This window comes from Trichomycterus rosablanca, chromosome 10 (genome assembly GCF_030014385.1).
Source record: "Trichomycterus rosablanca isolate fTriRos1 chromosome 10, fTriRos1.hap1, whole genome shotgun sequence".
Taxonomy (NCBI): Eukaryota; Metazoa; Chordata; class Actinopteri; order Siluriformes; family Trichomycteridae; genus Trichomycterus; species Trichomycterus rosablanca.
Genome location: NC_085997.1, coordinates 20,257,537 through 20,280,298, shown reverse-complemented (window position 1 = coordinate 20,280,298; position 22,762 = coordinate 20,257,537). Strand labels below are relative to the sequence as shown.

At 42.0% G+C, this 22,762-nt stretch overlaps 2 protein-coding genes across 2 annotated transcripts in view; both read right to left on the bottom strand.

Moving 5' to 3' along the window:
• Positions 1-351, bottom strand: part of abca5 (ATP-binding cassette, sub-family A (ABC1), member 5) — a 33,131-nt gene extending 32,780 nt beyond the window's left edge. Inside the window, exon 1 of the mRNA XM_063002941.1 lies at positions 227-351. Coding sequence (XP_062859011.1) covers positions 227-239 — 13 coding nt within the window. The 5' untranslated portion in view covers positions 240-351. The remainder of the gene's footprint in view (positions 1-226) is intronic.
• A 4,600-nt stretch (positions 352-4,951) lies between these two features.
• The window catches only part of kif19 (kinesin family member 19), a 64,967-nt gene continuing 47,156 nt past the window's right edge, over positions 4,952-22,762 (bottom strand). The window contains exons 8-20 of the mRNA XM_063003677.1: positions 20,032-20,178; positions 19,778-19,900; positions 18,964-19,120; positions 15,092-15,266; positions 13,084-13,282; positions 12,560-12,830; positions 12,311-12,432; positions 11,239-11,402; positions 10,931-11,036; positions 10,447-10,570; positions 8,028-8,416; positions 7,722-7,887; positions 4,952-5,365 (exon numbers count right to left, since the gene is read on the bottom strand). Coding sequence (XP_062859747.1) covers positions 5,226-5,365; positions 7,722-7,887; positions 8,028-8,416; positions 10,447-10,570; positions 10,931-11,036; positions 11,239-11,402; positions 12,311-12,432; positions 12,560-12,830; positions 13,084-13,282; positions 15,092-15,266; positions 18,964-19,120; positions 19,778-19,900; positions 20,032-20,178 — 2,283 coding nt within the window. The 3' untranslated portion in view covers positions 4,952-5,225. The remainder of the gene's footprint in view (positions 5,366-7,721; positions 7,888-8,027; positions 8,417-10,446; positions 10,571-10,930; positions 11,037-11,238; positions 11,403-12,310; positions 12,433-12,559; positions 12,831-13,083; positions 13,283-15,091; positions 15,267-18,963; positions 19,121-19,777; positions 19,901-20,031; positions 20,179-22,762) is intronic.

Below are 22,762 nucleotides of genomic sequence, written 5' to 3'. Positions count from 1 at the left end.
ATATATATATATGTATGTAGTTCCATGTCTATGTATCTATATATGTATATTATATGTAGATATACACAATACAATGCATGTCTAAAACTGGCTAGCGAGTAAACGTATCATGTAAATCAGCTGTAATGCTAGCAAACCTATTAGTCCTCAGCACAGTAGCTAAGCTAACCTAGTGACAAACACGAACGCCCTGCGTTCAACCGTCACTCACACCAAACACACTTACGTATGAAGTACATAAGGCATGTCTTTCTTCTTGAACGCGTTTCTTCCAGGCGCAGTGCAAAAGCTCTAACCGCAGCACATTGTTCTCTTCAGTAAAAACAAAATAAATACGCAGTCAGACATCCAACAACGCTTAGAACGCAAATGCGCTTACTCTTCACCTTGCACCGAGCCAAAAGGGCCCGCGAAACTGACCAATCAGAGGGCGCTTCTGTTTTCAACACTCCCAGTGGGCACATATGTTCAGTCGTGCTGTTCGAATCCTGACAGTTTGGATTCGATTCCAGTTCAGATTTAAAAATCGAATCGATTCCACAACTTTTGCTTATTTCATTTTTTTTCACGTATAGCTCCTTTTTCAGAAACCGCTTTGTTCTGCTAAGGGTCGAAGAGCTTTCATAGATTCCGATCTATTTGAGCACAGCAGACGTTAACTGATTCACACCCCCTCACATAAACATGCTGATACATGCAGCGTCGGACTGTTAACGGGGGCGGGAATCAAACCAAGAACCCTGGAGCTGTGCATCACCAGTACTACCTGCCACCCTTTTCTGGATTCCTTATTAAAACCTAAAATAAGTACACGAATTGAAAATTTTAGTCATTCACAGTCATTCTCAGAGAGCCCAAAAAAGACTTACACGGACAGTGGAAGAACATGCCAAACTCTACACAAACAACCCAGAAGCTCTACAGCACCTATACTACCTGCTGCATCACAATACAGCTATTTTCTCAATAATACAATTTAAAAACTGAAACATTAAGGAAAGATATTCTTCTAAAATAAACATTCATCTTACCCTTTACCAGGCTATACCCTGATATAGTCAGTTCTGGAGCCATTTCCAAGAACACAGTGCAGGGCAGGAATACATCACAAAAGTGGCAAATACTTTGCAGGGTAGCACACAGTCACATGAGCAATTTAGACTAGAAAATCCAAGGAAATCTACATGAAAAAGTGGACAGGCCAAACTCTACACAAACCCTCGAGCTGTGTAGCACCAGTACTACTTGCCTCTTTACTATAATACTAATGTCTCAATTATCCAATTTATAAACTAAAAACAGTACAAAAAAGGAATATTAAAAATAAGCATTTATAGGCCGCTCAGGTGGCGCAGCGGTAAAAACACACGCTGTTCACCAGAGCTTAGATCTCGAATGCATCGTATCGAATTTCGGCTCTGCCTGCCGGCTGAGGCTGAGCGGCCACATGAACAACGATTGGCCTGTTGTTCAGATAGGGGCGGGATTAAGCCGGATGGGGACTCTCTCTCAGACTAGTGCGATTACAACCTCTGCTGGCTGGTTGGTGGCGCCTGCACGGAGATGGGAAAGGAGTGCGGTAGAGGGTGTGGCTCTCCGTACACAGCGCTGTACTGCACTGCACTCGTCAAGTGTAGGTGATAAGATGTTTGATTGCTGTGCACGTGTCGGAGGGGGCGTGGAGCAGCCTCGTCCTCCCCAATCAGGAGCAGGAACCAGCATTAGTGAGAGGATGATTGACGGGCAAAAATTGAATGAGCTAAAGTGGGAGAAAAAGGGGAGGAAAAAAAAAAAAGCATTTATTCATTCACCATTCATTCATTAATTCATTGTCCTTTACCAACCCTTTTTCCTGCTCAGGGTTGTGATGGGTCCAATTAGTTGGGCAAAAGGCAGAAATCACCACAGCCAGTTGGCGCCCAGCACAAAATTCTTCATAGCAGGACACTACCCTGGATTCAATCCTCGCATTCATTATTTTTGTTTTGATATATTGATATATTCTCCCATGTCCACATTGTTGTACAATGTGTACAACAGTCTTACAAACTGTAAGAACAGCACTTAACAGCCATTTCACAATAAATTTTATTTGGATAGAAATAAAAAATGTACAAAATTAGGAGTACAAAAAAGAGTATATACAGTGTATCACAAAAGTGAGTACACCCCTCACATTTCTGCAAATATTTCATTATATCTTTTCATGGGACAACACTATAGACATGAAACTTGGATATAACTTAGAGTAGTCAGTGTACAACTTGTATAGCAGTGTAGATTTACTGTCTTCTGAAAATAACTCAACACACAGCCATTAATGTCTAAATGGCTGGCAACATAAGTGAGTACACCCCACAGTGAACATGTCCAAATTGTGCCCAAATGTGTCGTTGTCCCTCCCTGGTGTCATGTGTCAAGGTCCCAGGTGTAAATGGGGAGCAGGGCTGTTAAATTTGGTGTTTTGGGTACAATTCTCTCATACTGGCCACTGGATATTCAACATGGCACCTCATGGCAAAGAACTCTCTGAGGATGTGAGAAATAGAATTGTTGCTCTCCACAAAGATGGCCTGGGCTATAAGAAGATTGCTAACACCCTGAAACTGAGCTACAGCATGGTGGCCAAGGTCATACAGCGGTTTTCCAGGACAGGTTCCACTCAGAGGTTGAAGACGTGGGAGGTCAGCCTGTCAGTGCTCAGACCATACGCCGCACACTGCATCAACTCGGTCTGCATGGTCGTCATCCCAGAAGGAAGCTGACGCACAAGAAAGCCCGCAAACAGTTTGCTGAAGACAAGCAGTCCAAGAACATGGATTACTGGAATGCCCTGTGGTCTGACGAGACCAAGATAAACTTGTTTGGCTCAGATGGTGTCCAGCATGTGTGGCAGCGCCCTGGTGAGAAGTACCAAGACAACTGTATCTTGCCTACAGTCAAGCATGGTGGTGGTAGCATCATGGTCTTGGGCTGCATGAGTGTTGCTGGCACTGGGGAGCTGCAGTTCATTGAGGGAAACATGAATTCCAACATGTACTGTGACATTCTGAAACAGAGCATGATCCCCTCCCTTCGAAAACTGGGCCTCATGGCAGTTTTCCAACAGGATAACGACCCCAAACACAACCTCCAAGATGACAACTGCCTTGCTGAGGAAGCTGAAGGTAAAGGTGATGGACTAAACCCAATTGAGCACCTGTGGCGCATCCTCAAGTGGAAGGTGGAGGAGTTCAAGGTGTCTAACATCCACCAGCTCCGTGATGTCATCATGGATTCCAGTAGCAACCTGTGCAGCTCTGGTGAATTCCATGCCCAGGAGGGTTAAGGCAGTGCTGGATAATAATGGTGGTCACACAAAATATTGACACTTTGGGCACAATTTGGACATGTTCACTGTGGGGTGTACTCACTTATGTTGCCAGCCATTTAGACATTAATGGCTGTGTGTTGAGTTATTTTCAGAAGACAGTAAATCTACACTGCTATACAAGTTGTACACTGACTACTCTAAGTTATATCCAAGTTTTATTTCTATAGTGTTGTCCCATGAAAAGATATAATAAAATATTTGCAGAAATGTGAGGGGTGTACTCACTTTTGTGATATACTGTATATGACAAAAAATACACAAGAATGTGAATGAAAAGGCAGGTTAATTAACATCCTCCGAGTTGCAGGATTGTGGTAAAATGTGCAGGAATACAGTAAAATGTGTTGTTATACCCCTAGCAGACACCTCCATGAAGTCAGCATCCATGTAATCAGAAAAAGAACGGCATGTGCCATAGAATGTATTATTCTTGTAAATTTAAAAGAATTAATTCCTGTTATTTTTTTTTGCATTTTTCCCAATCTAGTCATTTCCAATTACCCGATTGTGTTACACTTCCTCTCTACTTATGCTGATCTCCACTCCTGACTGAGGAGAGCAGAGACTGACACACGCCCCCTCCGACATGTGCGCAGTAGCTGACTGCATCTTTTCACCTTCACGAGCTGAATACATATGCGGATCAGTTTTGTGTACGGAAAGTCACACCATGATCAACGCATTATCCCTTGACTCTGTGCAGGCATCATCAATCATCCAGCAGAGGTCGTAATTGCATCAGTTATGAGGTCGTCCGGCTACCACCCTGTGAAAAACAAGCCAATTGTTGTTCGTGTAGGCGCCCAGCCTGCCAGATGGCAGAGCTTTCAAACCAACGAGTTGAAAATGTCAGCTCTGGTGTGCTAGCGTGTTTTACCTTAATTCCAAATATTATTACCAAACATCTCATAAACATCCAAACGGCACATAAGTAGTTTCATTTGTGCTGGTTACATTGATGATTAATGTAAATGTATCATTTTCATGGCACCAACCAGCACAAGTGAACAGAAATGATTTAATTTATTTTTCATAGCATCGGGTGCTAACTTCACATCTGTCTAACGGACACATTACATATCTGAAAAATGCTGGTAACGTAGCAGCTTATGAAAAAATGCATGGTGTGGTATTTTTCATTACAAAACTTAGTGTATTAATCAGAGGTTTTGACAGTAAGCATACATATCATAATTTCCTCTGTCTGAGTTAACACTTCAGGGCCAGAATGTGAAATATACTGTTCCCTTTTGGTTGCAACTGAATTACGCTTGTCCCTGCGGTCGTAAAAAGAGATGAACATTCAGTTTAAGTATACTGAAATAAGTTTCAAGGTGCTTGTTTAGGATTTCCTAAAAATCACATAATACACATGCCATAAGGCCTGATCACACATTAAACCAAAAGTATTAGAAGCAGGAATTACCCCTCTGTCAAGAATGCTAAGCCTAAACAAACATTTTTGTTTTTTTGTCTTGGTTAAACTGTTGTAGTTTCACATTTTCTAAATCCATTACAATGAACATTATAATGACGTTCATTCAATTTGCAAATAATAAAACACACATATGTGCGCTGTGTTAAAAAAATCTTTAAGCACACAATGAATTGCAGGAGAGGCAACATGCTGGATTATTAGCCCAGTCCCTCTGTACACAGCACAAGGCTCAAGTGAGATTTCCATCATGGCTGGTAGTAGACACGTGAGTACGTACAGCTTGGCCAGTTAGAGGATAAAAAAAATGTGCATTTATCCCAGCTAGAAGCTCAGTCTCTGGAATCAGTTAGTGCTGGTGTTGGGTACTGTTAAGGATTGTTCACAGTGCAGTGCTGCTATTGATAGTGTAAGTCCTCAGTGTTTGCGAGTGCGATGACCCCCGGCTCCTGTGCTGGTAATGTAGAGAAGAGGCTGAGGCTGCCGGCTTTGGGCACCATGCTTAACATTGTTAAGGTGGGAAGGAAGGTTGATCAAGGAAGCATCCACTGTGGATCCTGTTAGGTTTGAAAAAAAGATGCAATACATTTACATTAATATGTGCTGTATTCAGATTAGTAAATCGCACAGTACATTTAGCCTACATGAAACCATTAAAGTACAACCACAAATAAGATTTTAGCAATATTTTATCAATTTTAATACACATTTCCAGGTATTTATAATTATTCTGATTATTGTATTAAGTACATCTGCACACAATTTTTTTGATTTGTATTAAATACATGGCATTTATACACTTACATTCACTTTGCAACCTAACAATAAACAGACAAGGCTCTCATTTACTAAGGACTTGAGTGTGTAATCCCAGCAAAAAATGTGATTTTCTAACAATTTAATATAGTCATCCAACATAAAAAGCTGTTACAAACAGCTGTTATTAAGTCATTATTGTTAGGTATTAATCATGCGCCATTAATCATTTGTTTCTGTTAGGCTCTGCTCCCACCTGCCTATTTTGGAGAATTTTGGCTTATATGGATCAACCATTTTGTTCACTGGTCAGACTATGCACATTTATATACACTATAGTGGTGGCATGGTGGCTCGGTGGGTAGCACCTTATAAATAAATAAATCATGTACACTATATAATGAAAAGTATTGGGACGTTCTAATGAACTTTTTTTCAGGAAAACAATACTGATGATGTAGAGGTCTCTAAAACTCAAGTAGCAAATATGATATGCTTGGTGTTAAAGGTGTTAAGCTCATGTGTTTTTGCAAACAGGAATATAAAATCTATTACATAAAATATTATATGCTTCCGACATGGTGGCAACAGTTTAAGCAAGGCCATTTCCTGTTCCAGCATGATTGTGCCCCAGTGCACAAAGTGAGGTCCATAAAGACATGGTGTGTTTGGTGTGAAAGGAACTCTAATAGCTTGCCCTGAACTCAGCCCCACTAAACATCTATGTGAGCCGGGCCTTTTCATTCAACATCAACAGCTGAGGTTACAAATGTTGTTCTGAGTAAATGGACACAAATCCCTACAGACACAGAGAAGTGAAGTATGTTATAGATGCAAATGGGAAGATAATATAATAATATGTATAATATATAATAATATAATAATATAAAATCTATTACATAAAATATTATATGCTTTCGACATGGTGGCAACAGTTTAAGCAAGGCCATTTCCTGTTCCAGCATGATTGTGCCCCTGTGCACAAAGTGAGGTCCATAAAGACATGGTGTGTTTACATTTTACATTTACATTTTCTGCATTTAGCAGATGCTCTTATCCAGAGCGACTTACAGAAGTGCTTCCATAGTAAACATTTCATTACTCTAGTTTAAGTAAACAACAGTCGAAGAACACAAATCTGCTGAAACCTGTTAGAACCAGTGTGGTTTTTTTTGGTTTTTTTTGGAAATGGAAAAAATGCTAGTAAATAAGTACAAGTCAGCTTAAGTGTTTAGTAAAAAGGTGGGTTTTTCATCGTTTTTTAAAGACAGCAAGATACTCAGATGTTCGGACAGACAGAGGAAGTTCATTCCACCACTTGGGTGCTAGAACAGAGAAGAGCCTTGATGCTTGTCTTCCTTTAGCCTGGGTGGAGGATCAAGTCGAGCGAGACTGGTGGCTCGGAGGTTGCGTGGTACAGAGCGGGGTTTGATTAGACCTCACCGGTAGCTTGGTGCTGATCCATTTTTGGCTTTGTAGGCGAGCATCAGTGTTTTAAACTGAATGCGTGCAGCTACAGGAAGCCAGTGAAGAAAACGCAGAAGTGGGGTGATGTGGCAGCGTTTAGGTTGGTTAAAAACCAGGCGAGCAGCTGCATTTTGAATGAGCTGCAGGGGTTTAATAGTGGACATAAGAGCACCTGCCAGGAGGGAGTTGCAGTAGTCCAACCGTGAGATTACAAGTTTGGTGTGGAAGGAACTCTAATAGCTTGCCCTGAACTCAGCCCCACTAAGCATCTATGTGAGCCGGGCCTTTTCATTCAACATTAACAGCTGAGGTTACAAATGTTGTTCTGAGTAAATGGACACAAATCCCTACAGACACAGAGAAGTAGAGTATGTTGTAGATGCAAATGGGAAGAAGGGGCAGCTCCAACGTATTATTATTACTGCACATTTTCCAGATTCAGACTGGAATAACAGCTAAGCTTATGGTAAGGTGTCCACTTATTTTTGGCCAAATAGTGTGCCATTATAAGGCAATGGTGTCAAACTCTGTTTTGTTTGTTGCCCCATATCCATATTAGCTAAAGAAGAGCCTGTGACTTGACCAAAAGTTGGGTCCTAGTGTTACAACGTGATAAACAACAAAAGTTTTAGGACATGAGTAGTTGAAAGACCAGGTATGTAATAAAACATAAACTTAATCAAGTGTGACCTGTTTGGTGGTTATTGTTGGAAGGTCTGGCTTTGCCAAGCTGAACCATAGCTCTAGGCTGAGGACGTAGAAGGGGTACAGGTGGTTGACCATTAACATGTAAATGGTGGTCAGAAGTGCTATCAAGGGGTCGGAGCCGCTGGCTGGTGTTCTTCCCCTGGGTTAGCTGGAGAGCACAAAATAGATAATTTAATCAATCATTTCCTTACAATCATATAAAATCAAATCAAGATTTAGATTCAGATTCCTACCAGGGCCTAAATTGGAAAATTCATTTAAGCCAATTAAAATGAATTAATGACTCACAGCTTGTCCAGTGACCTCGAAGGAACGAGATCTCCTTTTACGTCTGCGAGCCTCAAAGTCTGGTTCCCGTGGACCGGTGTTTTTGGACATGGCTTGCCGGTACCTGGGTCGTGTCCATGTGCTGTTTGGTACAGGCCCCTCACCTGTACTACTTGACAAATTGTCATCAGAAGTGGCATGGCGGAGCTCGGGGCTTGGCTGCCGGCCGCGACGCAACATGGGTCCTTTTGTTGGTGTCTCAGTCAAACACAGACTGTTCTTGTTTTTCTTTAGGTCCAAGGGCAAAGGGGGAGGGGGGACACGCAGGGCATCTGTCTCCAGCACTTTAGAGCGGCGACGTGCTGCCTTCACAGCAATGCTATGCACTCCTTTTAGAATCTTCTGCCTCTCTGAAAGGGAAAAGAGTGAAGAGATAAGTCAACAAACAAAGATCTATGAACATTTATTGACTGTACTAAATAATAAATAGATTTTAATAAAGAATTTCCATAAAATTCTACATTAAAAGTGCTACAAGAAGACACACTTTATTTAGCCTGGAGTATTGCCATGGTTTATCAGAACAATAGCAGGTTTTAGCTGTCCATCAAACAATGGAACAGGTAGTAAACAGAAGGTTGTAACAGGTAAAAGCAAACTTTGCATCCCTATCTCATTAAACAAAACCTTTCAAACGCTGCATGCATACATTCATTAATTAATTAATTCATTTAGCATTTTCCCTTTTTCTTAAAATCTCCAAATGTCCAATTCCCGACTGTAACTTCGTCCACCTCTGGAGACCTTGAGGAACGACGCAGACTATCCTGAGTGTCGGTGTCCATTTCTAACAGCTTTATGTTCTAAGATCACAGTTTTATCAACGTTCCATGCTATTCACATGAGAAAACAGTCTGATTTATCCATTTATAGAAGCATTGGTTAAGTGCTAATTTTGCAGCATGGTACAGCAGTATATATGTTTTTTATATTATATTTTATATATATATTCATTCATATTCATTGTCTGTTTTCCCACTGCTTTATTCTGGTCAGGGCCACGATGGTTCTGATTTTATATATATATATATATATTTTGTTTATGCATTTTCTCCCCTTTTTCTCCCGACTTTTTAGCGTGTCCAATTGCCCGATTGCATGATTCCTCTCCACTAATGCCAAACCCCGCTCTGATTTGAGGAGAATGAAGCTAACCCATGCCCCCTCTGACACGTGGGCAGCAGCCATATGCATTTTGTCACCCACACTAGAGTGCATACATGTGAATCAGTCTTGTGTACGGAGAGACACACCCTGATCCGCACTCTTTCCCCGTCTCTGTGCAGGTGCCATCAATCAGCCAGCAGAGGTCACAGTGCATCAGTTATGAGGAGTCCCTATCCGGCTTAATACCCCACCCCTATTTGAACAACAGGCCAATCGTTGTTCATGTGGCCACTCAGCCCTGCCTTAGTGATCAAGGCAATCCCAGAATTCATTGCGGGTCGGGCGCTCTTCTCTTACAGAAGAATAAACATGGCTGACGGTGCGGACAAACGAATGGAGTTCTTTTCAAACGTAAATAAAATATTACTGATTTTTAACTTGTATAAACTTGTACCGAGTGTTTTTATTTGCAAGTTCGGGCTTGTCAGGAAATGTAACCGTAATCGGTACCTAAAGGGAGATGTTATATTGACATGTTAGCATGCTGTGCTACCTCAATCCATTGGTTTTAATGACAAGATGCTAAATGCTAAACTCGATGGAATCGGGTTATGAAAATAACCATATAAACACATGGTTTTTACTTTGCGGATTTTCACTTTTCGCGGGGGGTTCTGGAACGCGGAGGGATTACTGTAAACCCAAACGGACACAGAAAGAAAAGCAAACTCCACAAAGAAAGGACTCTCTCTACCCACTGTACTGCCGTGTATATATATATATATTTGCCTTAAATACACTAATCCATGCACTCACTGTATCTCCGCAGTCAAAGTCAAACTGTGGTGGGTGGCAAGTTCAGATGTGTCTATTTTGGAGATTAAACTTTTTAGTTGTTTTAACCTGTTCAACCTGCGTGTCTATTTAAAACCTGTTCAGCAGGCTTTTTACAAGTCAAGTCTACAAACGCTTTTTCTCTATTCACAGGGTGATATTCAGTAAAAGCCTATGACTGCAGACAGAAGGCAGCAAAAACTTTAAACACAATGTGTATTCAATATTAGTATTGACAAATAATAAAGATCACACTACTAATGTATACTTGATTATATTTCACTTTATTTCATATGCCAGTCTTATAAGGGTCCAAAAAATGTTATTTGTAACGTATTTGTACAGCACAGTGTAGTTTACAAGCCAGGTGAACGGCCAAGTGATTTAAATCCAGTAATATCTATTTAATAAATAAATCAGAATTGTATTGAGCCTTCACCTTTAGGTGTGAGAGGAGCTTCAGTTCCATGTTCACTGCTTTCTGGAGAGGAGTCCAGGTGGCTGCTAACACTATGGCTCAGCAGGCTGCAGCTCAGAGCTCCCTCTAGTGCACTCGGGAACAACTACAGAAAGAAAAGCAATCACAACGTTAAATCTACAAGGCGCAGTCATTTGTGGTATTATTCACTTTGACTAACACTGTATCCTGGTCAGAAACACAAGGTTTATAGCAGGAATACAACCTGGACAGGGCAACAGTCCATCGGAGGACAACACACAATCTCACATTTACTTATTCACACACACATGCAATTCAAAGAAGACAATCCAAAGGGCAGCCAGAGGAAACCCACGAAAATATTTCCTCAGAGACAGGATTGAATTCAGCTCCCAAGGATACTTTTGCTGTGCACCACCCACTCTTAGCAGCTGTCAAATATTCATTAAGCTCAGAGGTTTGAAAATTATGTACAAATGCTCACCTCTCGGTTGCCCTGTCCGTTGATATGAATGGGCGGAGGAGTCATCACAACATAATTTTTCATTTGTTTTGCATGCAAGCTGTTCTTGAACACACGGTTACTGTCACTGCAGAAAGAGAAAAGTGTTTACATTGTAACCATGTAAAAATAGTGGATTAATACAGAGGTGCTCTGATGGCAGAATTTACCAAGTTGAGTAAAAATTGCCATTTTGGCACCACCCACTGAATTTAATTGCAACTAAAAAGTTTACTTTTCTACAGCAAAATCTGGAAAACCATATTATTCTTTCTTTTAGTTTTCTTTACCTGTCAGGCTCAGGAAGAATGGGTGGCAGAGTATGTCTCCGCACTCTGACCCTTCCTTGTCTGGTTTCCGACCCCAATGTACGAACACTTTCCTGATCTGAGTCCAACTCTTGTAAAGGGTCACGTCCTCTGCTGGGAAGAGCAATCTTGGGAAGAGAACCCTCCTATAGATAAATTAGTAGGACAAATTTAACAAGGTTATTCATACATGTACAGGTAAATCAGTGTATTTAGTTTATTGTTATTACAGCATTGGTCTTTGCATTACTGATACAAGTTGTAAGCATTAAATAAAAATACAATTTTCAAGACCTCAGCCTCCAAAGTTTTCATATGCATATATTTTAGGCAAATGTAAAATAATGGGGTTGTTTTGGACACTTATACACTGAAAATAACACAAATATAATATAAAACACTAAAACACAATTTAAAAGAGTTAAAAATCAATATTAAAATAAAACCTGCACTTAAGTTTACTTCTTTGTTTTCTTATGCTTCTTAATACCATACTCCATGCAGTAAAGGCGCATTCACATGAGTAGTGACAAAATAGCTTTTGTGCTTTTCTGCTTTTTTCACCGTTTGTGCACCGCCTGTGAGAATGTGCCTTTACTAATTGTAATACGGTATTCCAAGAGCATCTCCACATTAAGAAGCGTAAGGAAACAATAAAGTAAAGCTAAAGTGCAGGTTTTACTGTATTTTCATTTTTAACTGTTTTCAATTGTATTTCAGTGTTTTTATATAGACTTATTGTAATAAATGCCGATGAGTTGACGTCAAGTTACAAGGTACCACTGTACTTTACCTGGCAGTAGGTAAGTATTTATGTGACACCATATTGATAATGAATATTATAAAAAAACTAAAAAAAGTATTTTCCTTATTTAGTTTTTCTATATTTCCATTTCTGAAAACATATAAACATATGATTTTAATTTTTAATTTAATTTTTTTAATTTTTAAGTTTTAATTTTGTATGTGGTAACTACAATAATTCTGGTTTATATAACTAACTACACATTAATTTCTAAATCATGTGTCTGTTTGGAATAGCATTAATCTACACCTTAAGAGTGTGAATGGTCACCCTGTCTAAAGCCACAACTCGGTCCAGGTTTCTTTCCTGCAGCTCTCTGATGTACATGTCATACAGCTCCTGAAGATGTGGAGGCACCAGCAGGCTGTGATCTTTGCAAAAAAAAAAAAAAAACAGCACATGAAAATGTCAATCCTGGTAATATACAAAAAACAGCTGTTTATGAACATTTTTAAATCAATCTAATTAATAACCTCTCCTCTGGTCCCACAGACTTACTGTCTATAAACTGCCGCTGTTGCTGGATAATCTCATGGCACAACTGCCTGTGCTGCTCAAAGCGCTGCACCACTACATCCTTCTGTCGGATGACGTTGTCCTTGAGAAGAGCATGTGACTGCATTGCTGCATTTTCGATCTCCAGCTCATGAACTTTACAAAGAAGCCCCAGTACTTCCCGCTGCTCCTCTGAACTCACTCTGCATGGCAGCAGCTCCTCCATCCGCCGAGCTCTCTGACGCAGCTCCACCAAAAGGCGCTCCAACCCAGCCTGCACAGCACAGCAATTTCAGTCTTATTTAATAATGTGGGAAGTATCAAAAGATGCTAGTCATTTAGTATAATAGTCTGCCATGTTTTTGTGAAAACAGTGTATTGTCAACGTGGATAAATATGACATGATAAAATATTTAATACTGTATATGATTTTTAATTTTGTGTTGTAATTTGATGTAAAATAGTTTGTATTTTTTGTCATAATTACTGGATTGTAGGTAAATCCCCAGCTTTATTTCAGTCATTACCTTTTGTTTGCGTATTTTCTTTTGTTCAGCCATGAGTGTAACCAGGTTCTCTCTGGCCATGGCCACCTCCTGATTCTCTCCACTGTCAAAAGGAGACTCTGGAGTGTCTGAATCTTTCTCACTCTCGTCTTTGTTAAAGCTCTCCTTCCTCCGTTCACCCTGCCACTTCCTGCGATGCCTGCTGCGCTCCTGTTCCCAGCTTTAAATAAAAATCACGGGTCAGAACAGTGGCAGATTTAAAGTACACATTTTAAATGTATTTATTAATTCATTGGTCTTTAATGACCACTTTATCCTGATCAGGAAAAACACAGCAAAGCTGTCAGAGACTATGACCCAAAGTGAGGTTTAAAGGAATGCCCCTGGAGCTATGCCAAACCCACACTACCTATCACACCGCATAACACCCCTATTTTTTAAAATAATGTCTATACTTAAGACTTATCATCGATACCTATAACAAAAGTGTGATTATAACTGAGACAACAACAGTAACATAAAGATGTTAAGGGCTACATAAAACCTTCAGTAGGCCCAAGAACAACTAGCATAAACCTACTGTACAGTGATAGCTCAGTGGTTAAGGTAGACTAGTAAACAGAAGGTTGCCGGTTCAAGCCCTGCCACCACCAAGTTGCCACTGTTGGGTCCCTGAGCAAGGCCCTTAACCCTCAATTGCTCATCGTGTTCTGCTCATTGTGTAAGTCGCTTTGGATAAAAGCGTCTGATAAATGCTGAAAATGTAAATGTAAAATGTACTTGAGCATTTATAAACACGTTTTCTATAGGTTTCATTAATTAAGAAGAATATTATTAAAGTCATAACCTAAACAAAACCAGATTTTATATAAAATATAAGTCTGTGTTATAACTAAGGCCATACCTAATTCATGGGCATGAAAGTCGTGTCACACGCTGTGAAATGAGCCTTTTCCTGTGTAATATGCAATTTGCTGTGAAATTCAGCAATTTAACATTTTTTATTCATGTAGCGTTTGAAACATGAGGCGCAATATGCAGTATGAGGTGGTTGTAGCAATCATATGGCATCATAACTAAGTTAGTGTAACAGACTTTTCCGTGGTGTAGTGTGCTGACAATGTTTGATGTATGTGTTTACTAATTGAGTGCAATTTGTCCTTTTGGGGATTCCATAGCCAATAAAAAAAAAGTAGGCTTCTCTATACATGTGATCATCTCTCTGTAGTCTGTGCCCAAAAGAACAAGCCAATAAAGTATTATGCTCCCCATATTTTGTCTATGTACAGTTTATTTATTTCTTTATAAACTCAGTAAACTCTAAAGACAAAACTGAGTTTTGAATAGTCCAAACCGATTCTGTGGACACAAAGGGTGGTGTGTCAAAACACGGACAAGTATTTATGTATTTGTTAAGGCCGGCTGTGCTGTGTATTGTAGCTTCCATTGATTCTATCATTCAATTTCTGAGTGTTATTCAATAACTGCCGTGAAATGTGGCACTTTTGTTGAAAAATCCGTAAAATTTGTGATTTGTGAAAAATTAAGCACATTTTCCTATAAATGTATTAGGGCCCTAATTATAACACGTTGTAGGCAAACTTATGTTTAAATGTCATGTCAACTGGCTTTGTAGGTAGTGCTGTATCAAAGTCACATCAGGCAAACCTTGTTTCAGTTAGGTGTTATGTCAATTTGAGATTACAGTGAGTAAAAACAGTAGCATCTAAAACCTATTAGAATTGTGTTAGTTTGCAGGAAGGGCCAATTCAGGTGTCATGTAGCACTATATAACAAACCCTACATTGCTAAAGATAGAATCATTTAGCAACGAGGCTGCTTATTCAAAAAAGTATCCATAAAGTTAGAAACACAAAAATTCATATGTCAACGGCTGATGAAGTTTTAAACCTTTTTGGCTCTAATTTACGGTTCCCACAGCACAAATTATATTACAATAATGACTTAAATATTGTGTTGATTTGACTCCGTTTTCCGATTTCTGACTTGTATTATGTGCGATTCTCACTCTGCAATGGTGAGCAGGTGTTTGGAGCTGTCAATCTGGATTTCCATGTTGGTGTTGTCCAGCTCCATCAGACGCTTTCTGATCTCCATCTGCTGTCTAAAAGCTTCGATGAGCTGCTGCCTAAGCTCGTCCATCTCTGCTCGGCTCTGCTGGGTGGAATGCGCCTGCACCTCCGCTACAACACCACACAGAGGAGACAGTGAGCCACAGTCTGTTTCCACTATCACTGTTATACTGTAACTGCAGCTTTTAGTGCCTTTGTCAATATACGACAGCTGAGTAAACAACATATAAAATCACCTTTTACTCTTTGGTAAATGTGTCTAAAAAATCTATAAAAAGTGCTTAGTGCAGATTTGTTTACCTATTGCAAGGAGATACACTATTATATTTATAAGATTTCACTTTTTTGTCTACTTTTGGAACTCCTGTATTCATTTATTCTAATACCACTAGTATTTTTCATCCATTGTTTTACCTCTGCTTTATTCTATTCAGGGCCACAGTGTGTCCGATTTACTGGGTGAAACGTAGCAAACACCCTGGACAGGTTGCCAGTACATCACAGAGCAAACACACACACACACACACACACACACACACACACACACTCACACCTAGGGCAATTTTAGTTCCTCCAAATAACCTGACTGCATGTCAAGTTTTACCCATCCACTCAAACTCCACACAGAAATGAACCAGACAGTTCCACCAGCAAATCAAACCCAGGACCCTCTTGCTGTGAGCTGACAGTGCTAGCCACTAAGCCCCCAATACTATTATAATACTATTGTAATGCAATCACAGTAAAAGAACTATCATTTTAAAAGGTTTAAAGGCATAATGAATCATCATATGTCATGCTCATCATATGTACTTGCATGGATAAGTCATGTCAGTCAATACAGGTACAGCCGTCCAAAAAGCTGACTTCATCTCAGCTTTTGCACTTTCTCACAGCCTTGACATCCTGGCACTGACTGAGACGTGGATCACCACCGAGAACTCAGCAACACCAGCAGCCTTATCCTCTGCCTACACCTTCTCTCATACACCGAGAGGATCTGGTAGGGGTGGTGGTACAGGTTTGCGCTTGACCAGGAAATGGCACTTCACTCCTGTGAATCTTTCTCACCTTAACATTTCATCCTTTGAATTTCATGCTATTACTGTTACTTTTCCAATTACTCTTCATATCATTGTCATCTACAGACCACCTGGCTCATTGGGAGACTTCATAGAAGAGCTGGATGTTCTTCTGAGTTTCTTCCCTTCAGATGGAACTCCTCTGACTCTTCTTGGTGACTTTAATCTCCCTACAGGCAAACTTCAGTCCTCCTGTCTTCTTCCTCTTCTTTCATCTTTCGACCTCCACTTTAACCACAGCCCTCCGACACACAAAGGAGGCAATCTTCTGGACCTGGTCTTCAGCCGTCCAGCTTCTACTCTGGACCTCACCGTCACCCCACTTCACCTCTCCGACCATCACTTTGTGTCCTCCTCTCTCTATCTCCCAAATCTTTCTACTTCCAACCACACTTACACCCTTAAAACACGCCCTAATCTTCACTCTTTATCTTCCTCCCTGCTGATCTCCAACATCCTAACTTCACTACCTAACCCTGACATGCTTGCTACCCTTCCACTCAACTCCGCAACTAATACTCTACTCTCTTCTCTTTCAACATCCCTCGATCAGCTCTGTCCTCTTACCCTCAAACGAGGAAAACATTCTCACCCTGCTCCTTGGCTTTCAGATGCATTGCGCAGCAACAGAAGAGAATTAAGGGCAGCTGAGAGAAAGTGGAGGAAATCTAAGCTCAGTGTTGATCTCCACTCCTACCACGATCTGCTGTCCAGGTTCTCATCCGACGTGACTGCTGCAAAAACATCTTTTTACAAAGCCAAGCTTGAAAAATCTGCTGCTGACCCACGTAAGCTTCATGCTATCTTTTCGTCACTTCTGAACCCTCCTCCTCCTCCCCCATCTGCCTCTCTTACTGCTACTGACTTTGCAACATTCTTTCAGGACAAGATTGACAAAATCAATCAATCCTTCTCTCCGACTGACCCACTTTCAACTGACCCTCAACCCACCAACACACTCACCAGCTTCACCCCACTCACCATGGATGAGGTTACACAGCTCCTCTCATCCAGCAATCCCACTACATGCACACTTGACCCTATACCATCCACCATCCTTAAAGACATCTCACAGGACCTAATCCCCTTCATCACACCCATCATCAACAACTCCCTGACATCAGGTGTTGTCCCTACTGCTTTTAAGAAGGCTCAGGTCATTCCCCTTCTTAAGAAACCTACACTAGACACTACAGACATTAACAACTACAGACCTGTCTCACTCCTCTCTTTTCTATTGAAAATTCTTGAACGTGCTGTCTATAACCAACTATCTGCCTTTCTTACTCAAAATGACCTCCACGATCCGTACCAGTCTACGCATTCTACGGGAACAGCACTTGTAGCTGTTACTGAGAAGCTTCATGCAGTCAAAGCAGTCAAACTGTCATCGGTCCTCGTTCTTCTTGACCTCTCCACAGCCTTCGACACAGTGAATCACAGCATTCTCTTGTCCACTCTCTCCGACCTTGGAGTAACAGGTTCAGCATGGCAATGGATGACCTCCTACCTCGAAGGGCGCTCCTACCAAGTGTCATGGAGGGGATCCATATCTCCCCCATGCACTCTCTCAACCGGTGTTCCTCAGGGCTCTGTACTTGGCCCATTTATTTTCTCTATCTACACCCGCTCTCTGGGTAAGGTCATAGCCTCCCATGGCTTCTCCTACCACTCCTATGCAGATGACACTCAGCTCGTTCTGTCATTTCCTCCTTCAGACACACAAGTCTCAGCTCGCATCTCAGCATGTCTGCGAGATATCTCACAATGGATGTCAGCTCATCATCTAAAACTTAATCCCAGCAAGACAGAGATGTTGCTCATTCCCGGAGATCAATCTCCAACCCAGGACCTAGTCATTTCTCTTGATGACTCCCAGATCAGACCATCTGATAAGGTAAGAAGCCTTGGTGTGTCCTGGATAACCAGCTGACCTTCTCTCCTTATATAGCCAACATGACAAGATCGTGCCGGTTCCTCCTGTACAACATCAGGAAGATTCGGCCATTTCTCTCCAGGGAAGCTACCCAGATTCTGGTCCAATCACTTGTAATCTCACGGTTGGACTACTGCAACTCCCTCCTGGCAGGTGCTCCTATGTCCACTATTAAACCCTTGCAGCTCATTCAAAAAATGCAGCTGCCCGTCTAGTTTTTAACCAGCCCAAACACTGCCACATCACCCCACTGCTGTGTGCTCGCCTACAAAGCCAAAAATGGACCAGCACCAAGCTACCTTCGCGGTCTAATCAAACCCCGCTCTGTACCACGCAACCTCCGAGCCACTAGTCTCGCTCGACTTGATCCTCCACCCAGGACTAAAGGAAGACAAGCATCAAGGCTCTTCTCTGTTCTAGCACCCAAGTGGTGGAATGAACTTCCTCTGTCTGTCCGAACATCTGAGTCTCTTGCTATCTTTAAAAATCGATTAAAAACCCACCTTTTTACTAAGCACTTAAGCTGACGTACTTATTTACTAGCATTTTTCTTCCATTTCCAAAAAAAAAAAATACACACTTTGGTTCTAACAGGTTTCAGCAGATTTGTGTTCTTCGACTGTTGTTTACTAAGACTTGAGAAATGAAACGTTTACTATGGAAGCACTTCTGTAAGTCGCTCTGGATAAGAGTGTCTGCTAAATGCAGAATATGTAAATGTAAAGGTAAAAATACCAACTAGTAAATAATTTACTTTTGCACTTCCTAAAGTGTAAAGGACGGGATGTACCCTGCACATGTCGTATATCCGTTTTTTCAGGGCTGCTCTGATGACTGGCCTGATCTGCAATCTTTTTCTTTAGTCTCTGAATTTCACTGCGCAGGTCTGAGATGATGCTGGTGTACTGGGCAATGTGGTAGGACACATTTAGCAGATTCCTCTTTACCTGCAGGAAGAGACAGAGAGATTAGATTAGTGCCTAGTCTCTTCCATTGGGAGATTTCCCTGAACTCATTAAGGATGGCTAATTCCAAAGAAATGGTTTATTCATATAGACAAATTTATCACCACATCATACAAACTAAACTACTTAAAGAGTTATTGAGTAGTTAAAATTTTAAAAGTGTGACATTTCAAGGTAGTGTTACTGTTCACAACTTCACAGCTTCACAACTTCCAATCAACCAATCACATCAGTCAATCAAATTTTGCACAAATATTACACAACTTATTGGAGGACGATAAAAAAGCTGGTTTAACCTCAGTTATTGAATTTATTGCTAAAAGTATGTAAACACCTGATTATGAGCTTGTTGGAGCTTGCTGGATAAATTTTTAATACTGACTGATTTAACTATTAACATGTACACTAATGAGCCAAAACATTAAGACCCCCCCCACCACACACACACACACACACACACACACACAAATATGCATGGCAATGCCTATTGTTTTGGACCAGCTGAAATGAGCTCCCCACAATAAAAAACTCATAATAAACTGCAATGTGTTTCCAAAGTTATACAGTATGTCACTTAAAAGTGTATGTAAATATATTACTGTTTTACTGTATGGATGCATGTATGTGTGTGTGTCTTACCCGTGTGCGGATACTTTTGGCACGATCAGCATAAGTCAGAGTGTTTCGAGACTCTTCAAAGGCCGTTGAAGCAGGACTTATATGAGCTATCATTACAGTCCGACTGTTCCCACCTAAAGAGTCCTGTCAGTCATGAGAAGAAAAAACATCAAGAGATAAAACAAAATGTCAACAAAGCAATGCAAAAAAAATAAATCTGTTTACAGATTGAGACAGAAAGGTAAACAGAAGGAGAGAGGGCATCATGTTTGCACCTTAAGCAGACGTGTCAGTTTGCTGTCTCTGTAGTTAACATATTTGTTGCCATTCTTTTCACTCAGAGCATTGATACAGTTCCCCAGTGCTAGCAAAGACCTGTTTATATGGGCTCCTTCCTTCAGCCTCTGCCCCCGGTTCTGTGTCTAAAAAATGAACAAGACAAGGCATTGTTATAGCATTGTTACAAACTTCTTATAATGCATAACAAACTCAATACTGGAATACAGTAGAATTGTTGTGTCAATTGGAAACAAGTATTTTTGCACTGTGACACAGCAGGTAAAGTGAATGTTTGGTGAATAGTCGGATATCTTGAATGAAACACATGTGACAAGTTCGAGAATGTGCACAGACATCGAGTGACCTAGCGTGACCTCGCGTGTGCTGGACGTGGCTTATCTGGTCCATGTGACACAGTCATTTAAATGCAGTCTGTTGAAAAGGTGGTGTCAAACTGGAATGGAGCAAAGAAAGAACCTTAAATTATGTTTCAAACTGGGAAAAGACGGCGACAGAGATGCACAAAATGCTGATGAAAGTGATGAAAGCACCTGCTGACTTCTTTTTTTGTTTCCTTGCCTTTAGGAGGTCGTGATGGGATTAAGGTTCACCGAACGTTTTGTCCACACCTCGTAAATGGATGTATCAATAGAAAAAAAGCAAACATTTAGACAGATAATTGTTATGAAGAGAGAGGTCGGACCCAAAGATGCAGAGTAAAAGGTTTGTTTTTATTTTTCCCTTTTATTTAACAATAAATAATAAAATACAGTCAAAACAAAAGGAAAAAGGAGAACAGAAAACAAATCGGGGAATCCCGAGCGAGCCTCCGACATCACTGGCAACTAAAAAAGAGAAAAAATAAAAACAGAAATTGGCGGATGCGAGGCACGAACCCGGGTCGCTCACTCGCGGACCAACCGCCTATCCAACAGCGCTACGGCGAACCGTAAATGCAGGGGCACCCTGGATGATACGAGGGGCGGGAGGTTGTGGGGGGTGGTAAAGCTCCCCCGCCCACGAATGGGCGGAGTTGGGAGACATGGAAGGTTGGATGCGCCTTCATCCTGGGAGGCAGCTCCAACCTATATGTCACCGGGTTTATCCGTCTAACTACCTTGAACGGGCCAATGTACCTCGGTGCCAGCTTGTGAGTGGTACCTTTGACGGGGAGATCCCTCGTCGATAAGAGGACACGTTGGCCTGGTCGGAACGTTAGAGCCGGCTGCCGCCTACGGTCAGCATTGCGCTTCATGGAGCGCTGAGAGGCCAAAAGGGCCTGTCTTGCTTTCCGCCAGGTGGCGCGGCAGCGACGGATGTGTTGCTGCACAGTCGGCACCGCAACCTCTTGTTTCTGCTCAGGAAACAGCGGAGGGGGATAGCCGAACTGTGCCTCAAATGGTGACATACCCAATGCGGCATGGTGCAGGGTATTGTGAGAAAATTCAGCCCACATCAACTTATCCGCCCAAGTGGCTGGATTTCCTGCAGTGAGGCACCGAAGCATCTTGCCCAGATCCTGAATGACCCGCTCCGATTGCCCGTTGGACTCGGGGTGATATCCCGAGGATAAGCTGGCCGTCGCGCCAAGAAGTTGGCAAAAGGCTCGCCAGCACTGGCTAATGAACTGCGGACCCTGATCCGACACAATGTCAGACGGGACCCCATGTGCTCTCACCACATGTTGCAGAACAGCCTGTGCGGTGGCCATGGCGGACTGGAGCTTGGGCATCGGAACGAAAAGGCAAGATTTAGTGAACGGTCAACAATCACCAGTACCACCGTGAATCCCCTGGATTTAGGCAACCCCGTGACAAAATCCAGTGCCAGGTGGGACCACGGTCTTGAAGGTACTGGCAATGGGTGGAGAAGTCCACGAGGACGCTCTCTTGTGCTTTTGTTAGTTGCACAGACAGCGCAGGCACGGACAAAGTCCTTGACCTGACTCTCCATCCCCGGCCACCAAAACCTTCGGCGCAACAACACCAGGGTCTTAGAGACTCCTGGGTGAGCCGCAAATGAGGACGCGTGAGCCCATTCAAACACCTGACGACGGACTGTTGATGGTACAAACAGCCGGTCAGGTGGACCTCCACCTGGGTCGGGCTCAACCGCTTGAGCATCCCGAACTGTCTTAAATATACCCCACGTTACCGGGGCAGCAATTTGGCTCTGGGGGATGATAGGATCAGGCTCAGTCTCAGGTCTGGTCGGTTCCCACTGCCTGGATAAGGCATCAGGTTTAACGTTTTTCGACCCTGTCTATAAGACAGGGTGAAACGAAAGCGACCAAAAAAAAGTGACCACCGAGCCTGACGGGAATTCATCCGCTTCGCCTGCTGGATAAACGACAGATTCTTGTGGTCTGTCCAAACAAGGAAGGGATGTTTTTCCCCCTCGAGCCAATGTCGCCACTCATCAAGCGCCAGCTTGATGGCCAGAAGCTCCTTATCTCCTACCGGGTAGTTACGCTCGGCAGGATTTAGACGGTGCGAAAAGAAAGCACATGGGTGCAGCTTCTTTTCCGGACCCACTCTCTGGGACAATACCGCCCCAACCCCGACATCAGAGGCGTCCACTTCCACTATGAAAGGTTCCTCTGGATCGGGCAACTGCAATACAGGAGCAGTTGTTAAGAGAGCCTTAAGCCTATTGAAGGCTTGTTGGGCCTGCACCGTCCATTTAAACGGACCCTTACCTGTAAGGGCCGTCAAAGGAGCGGCGACC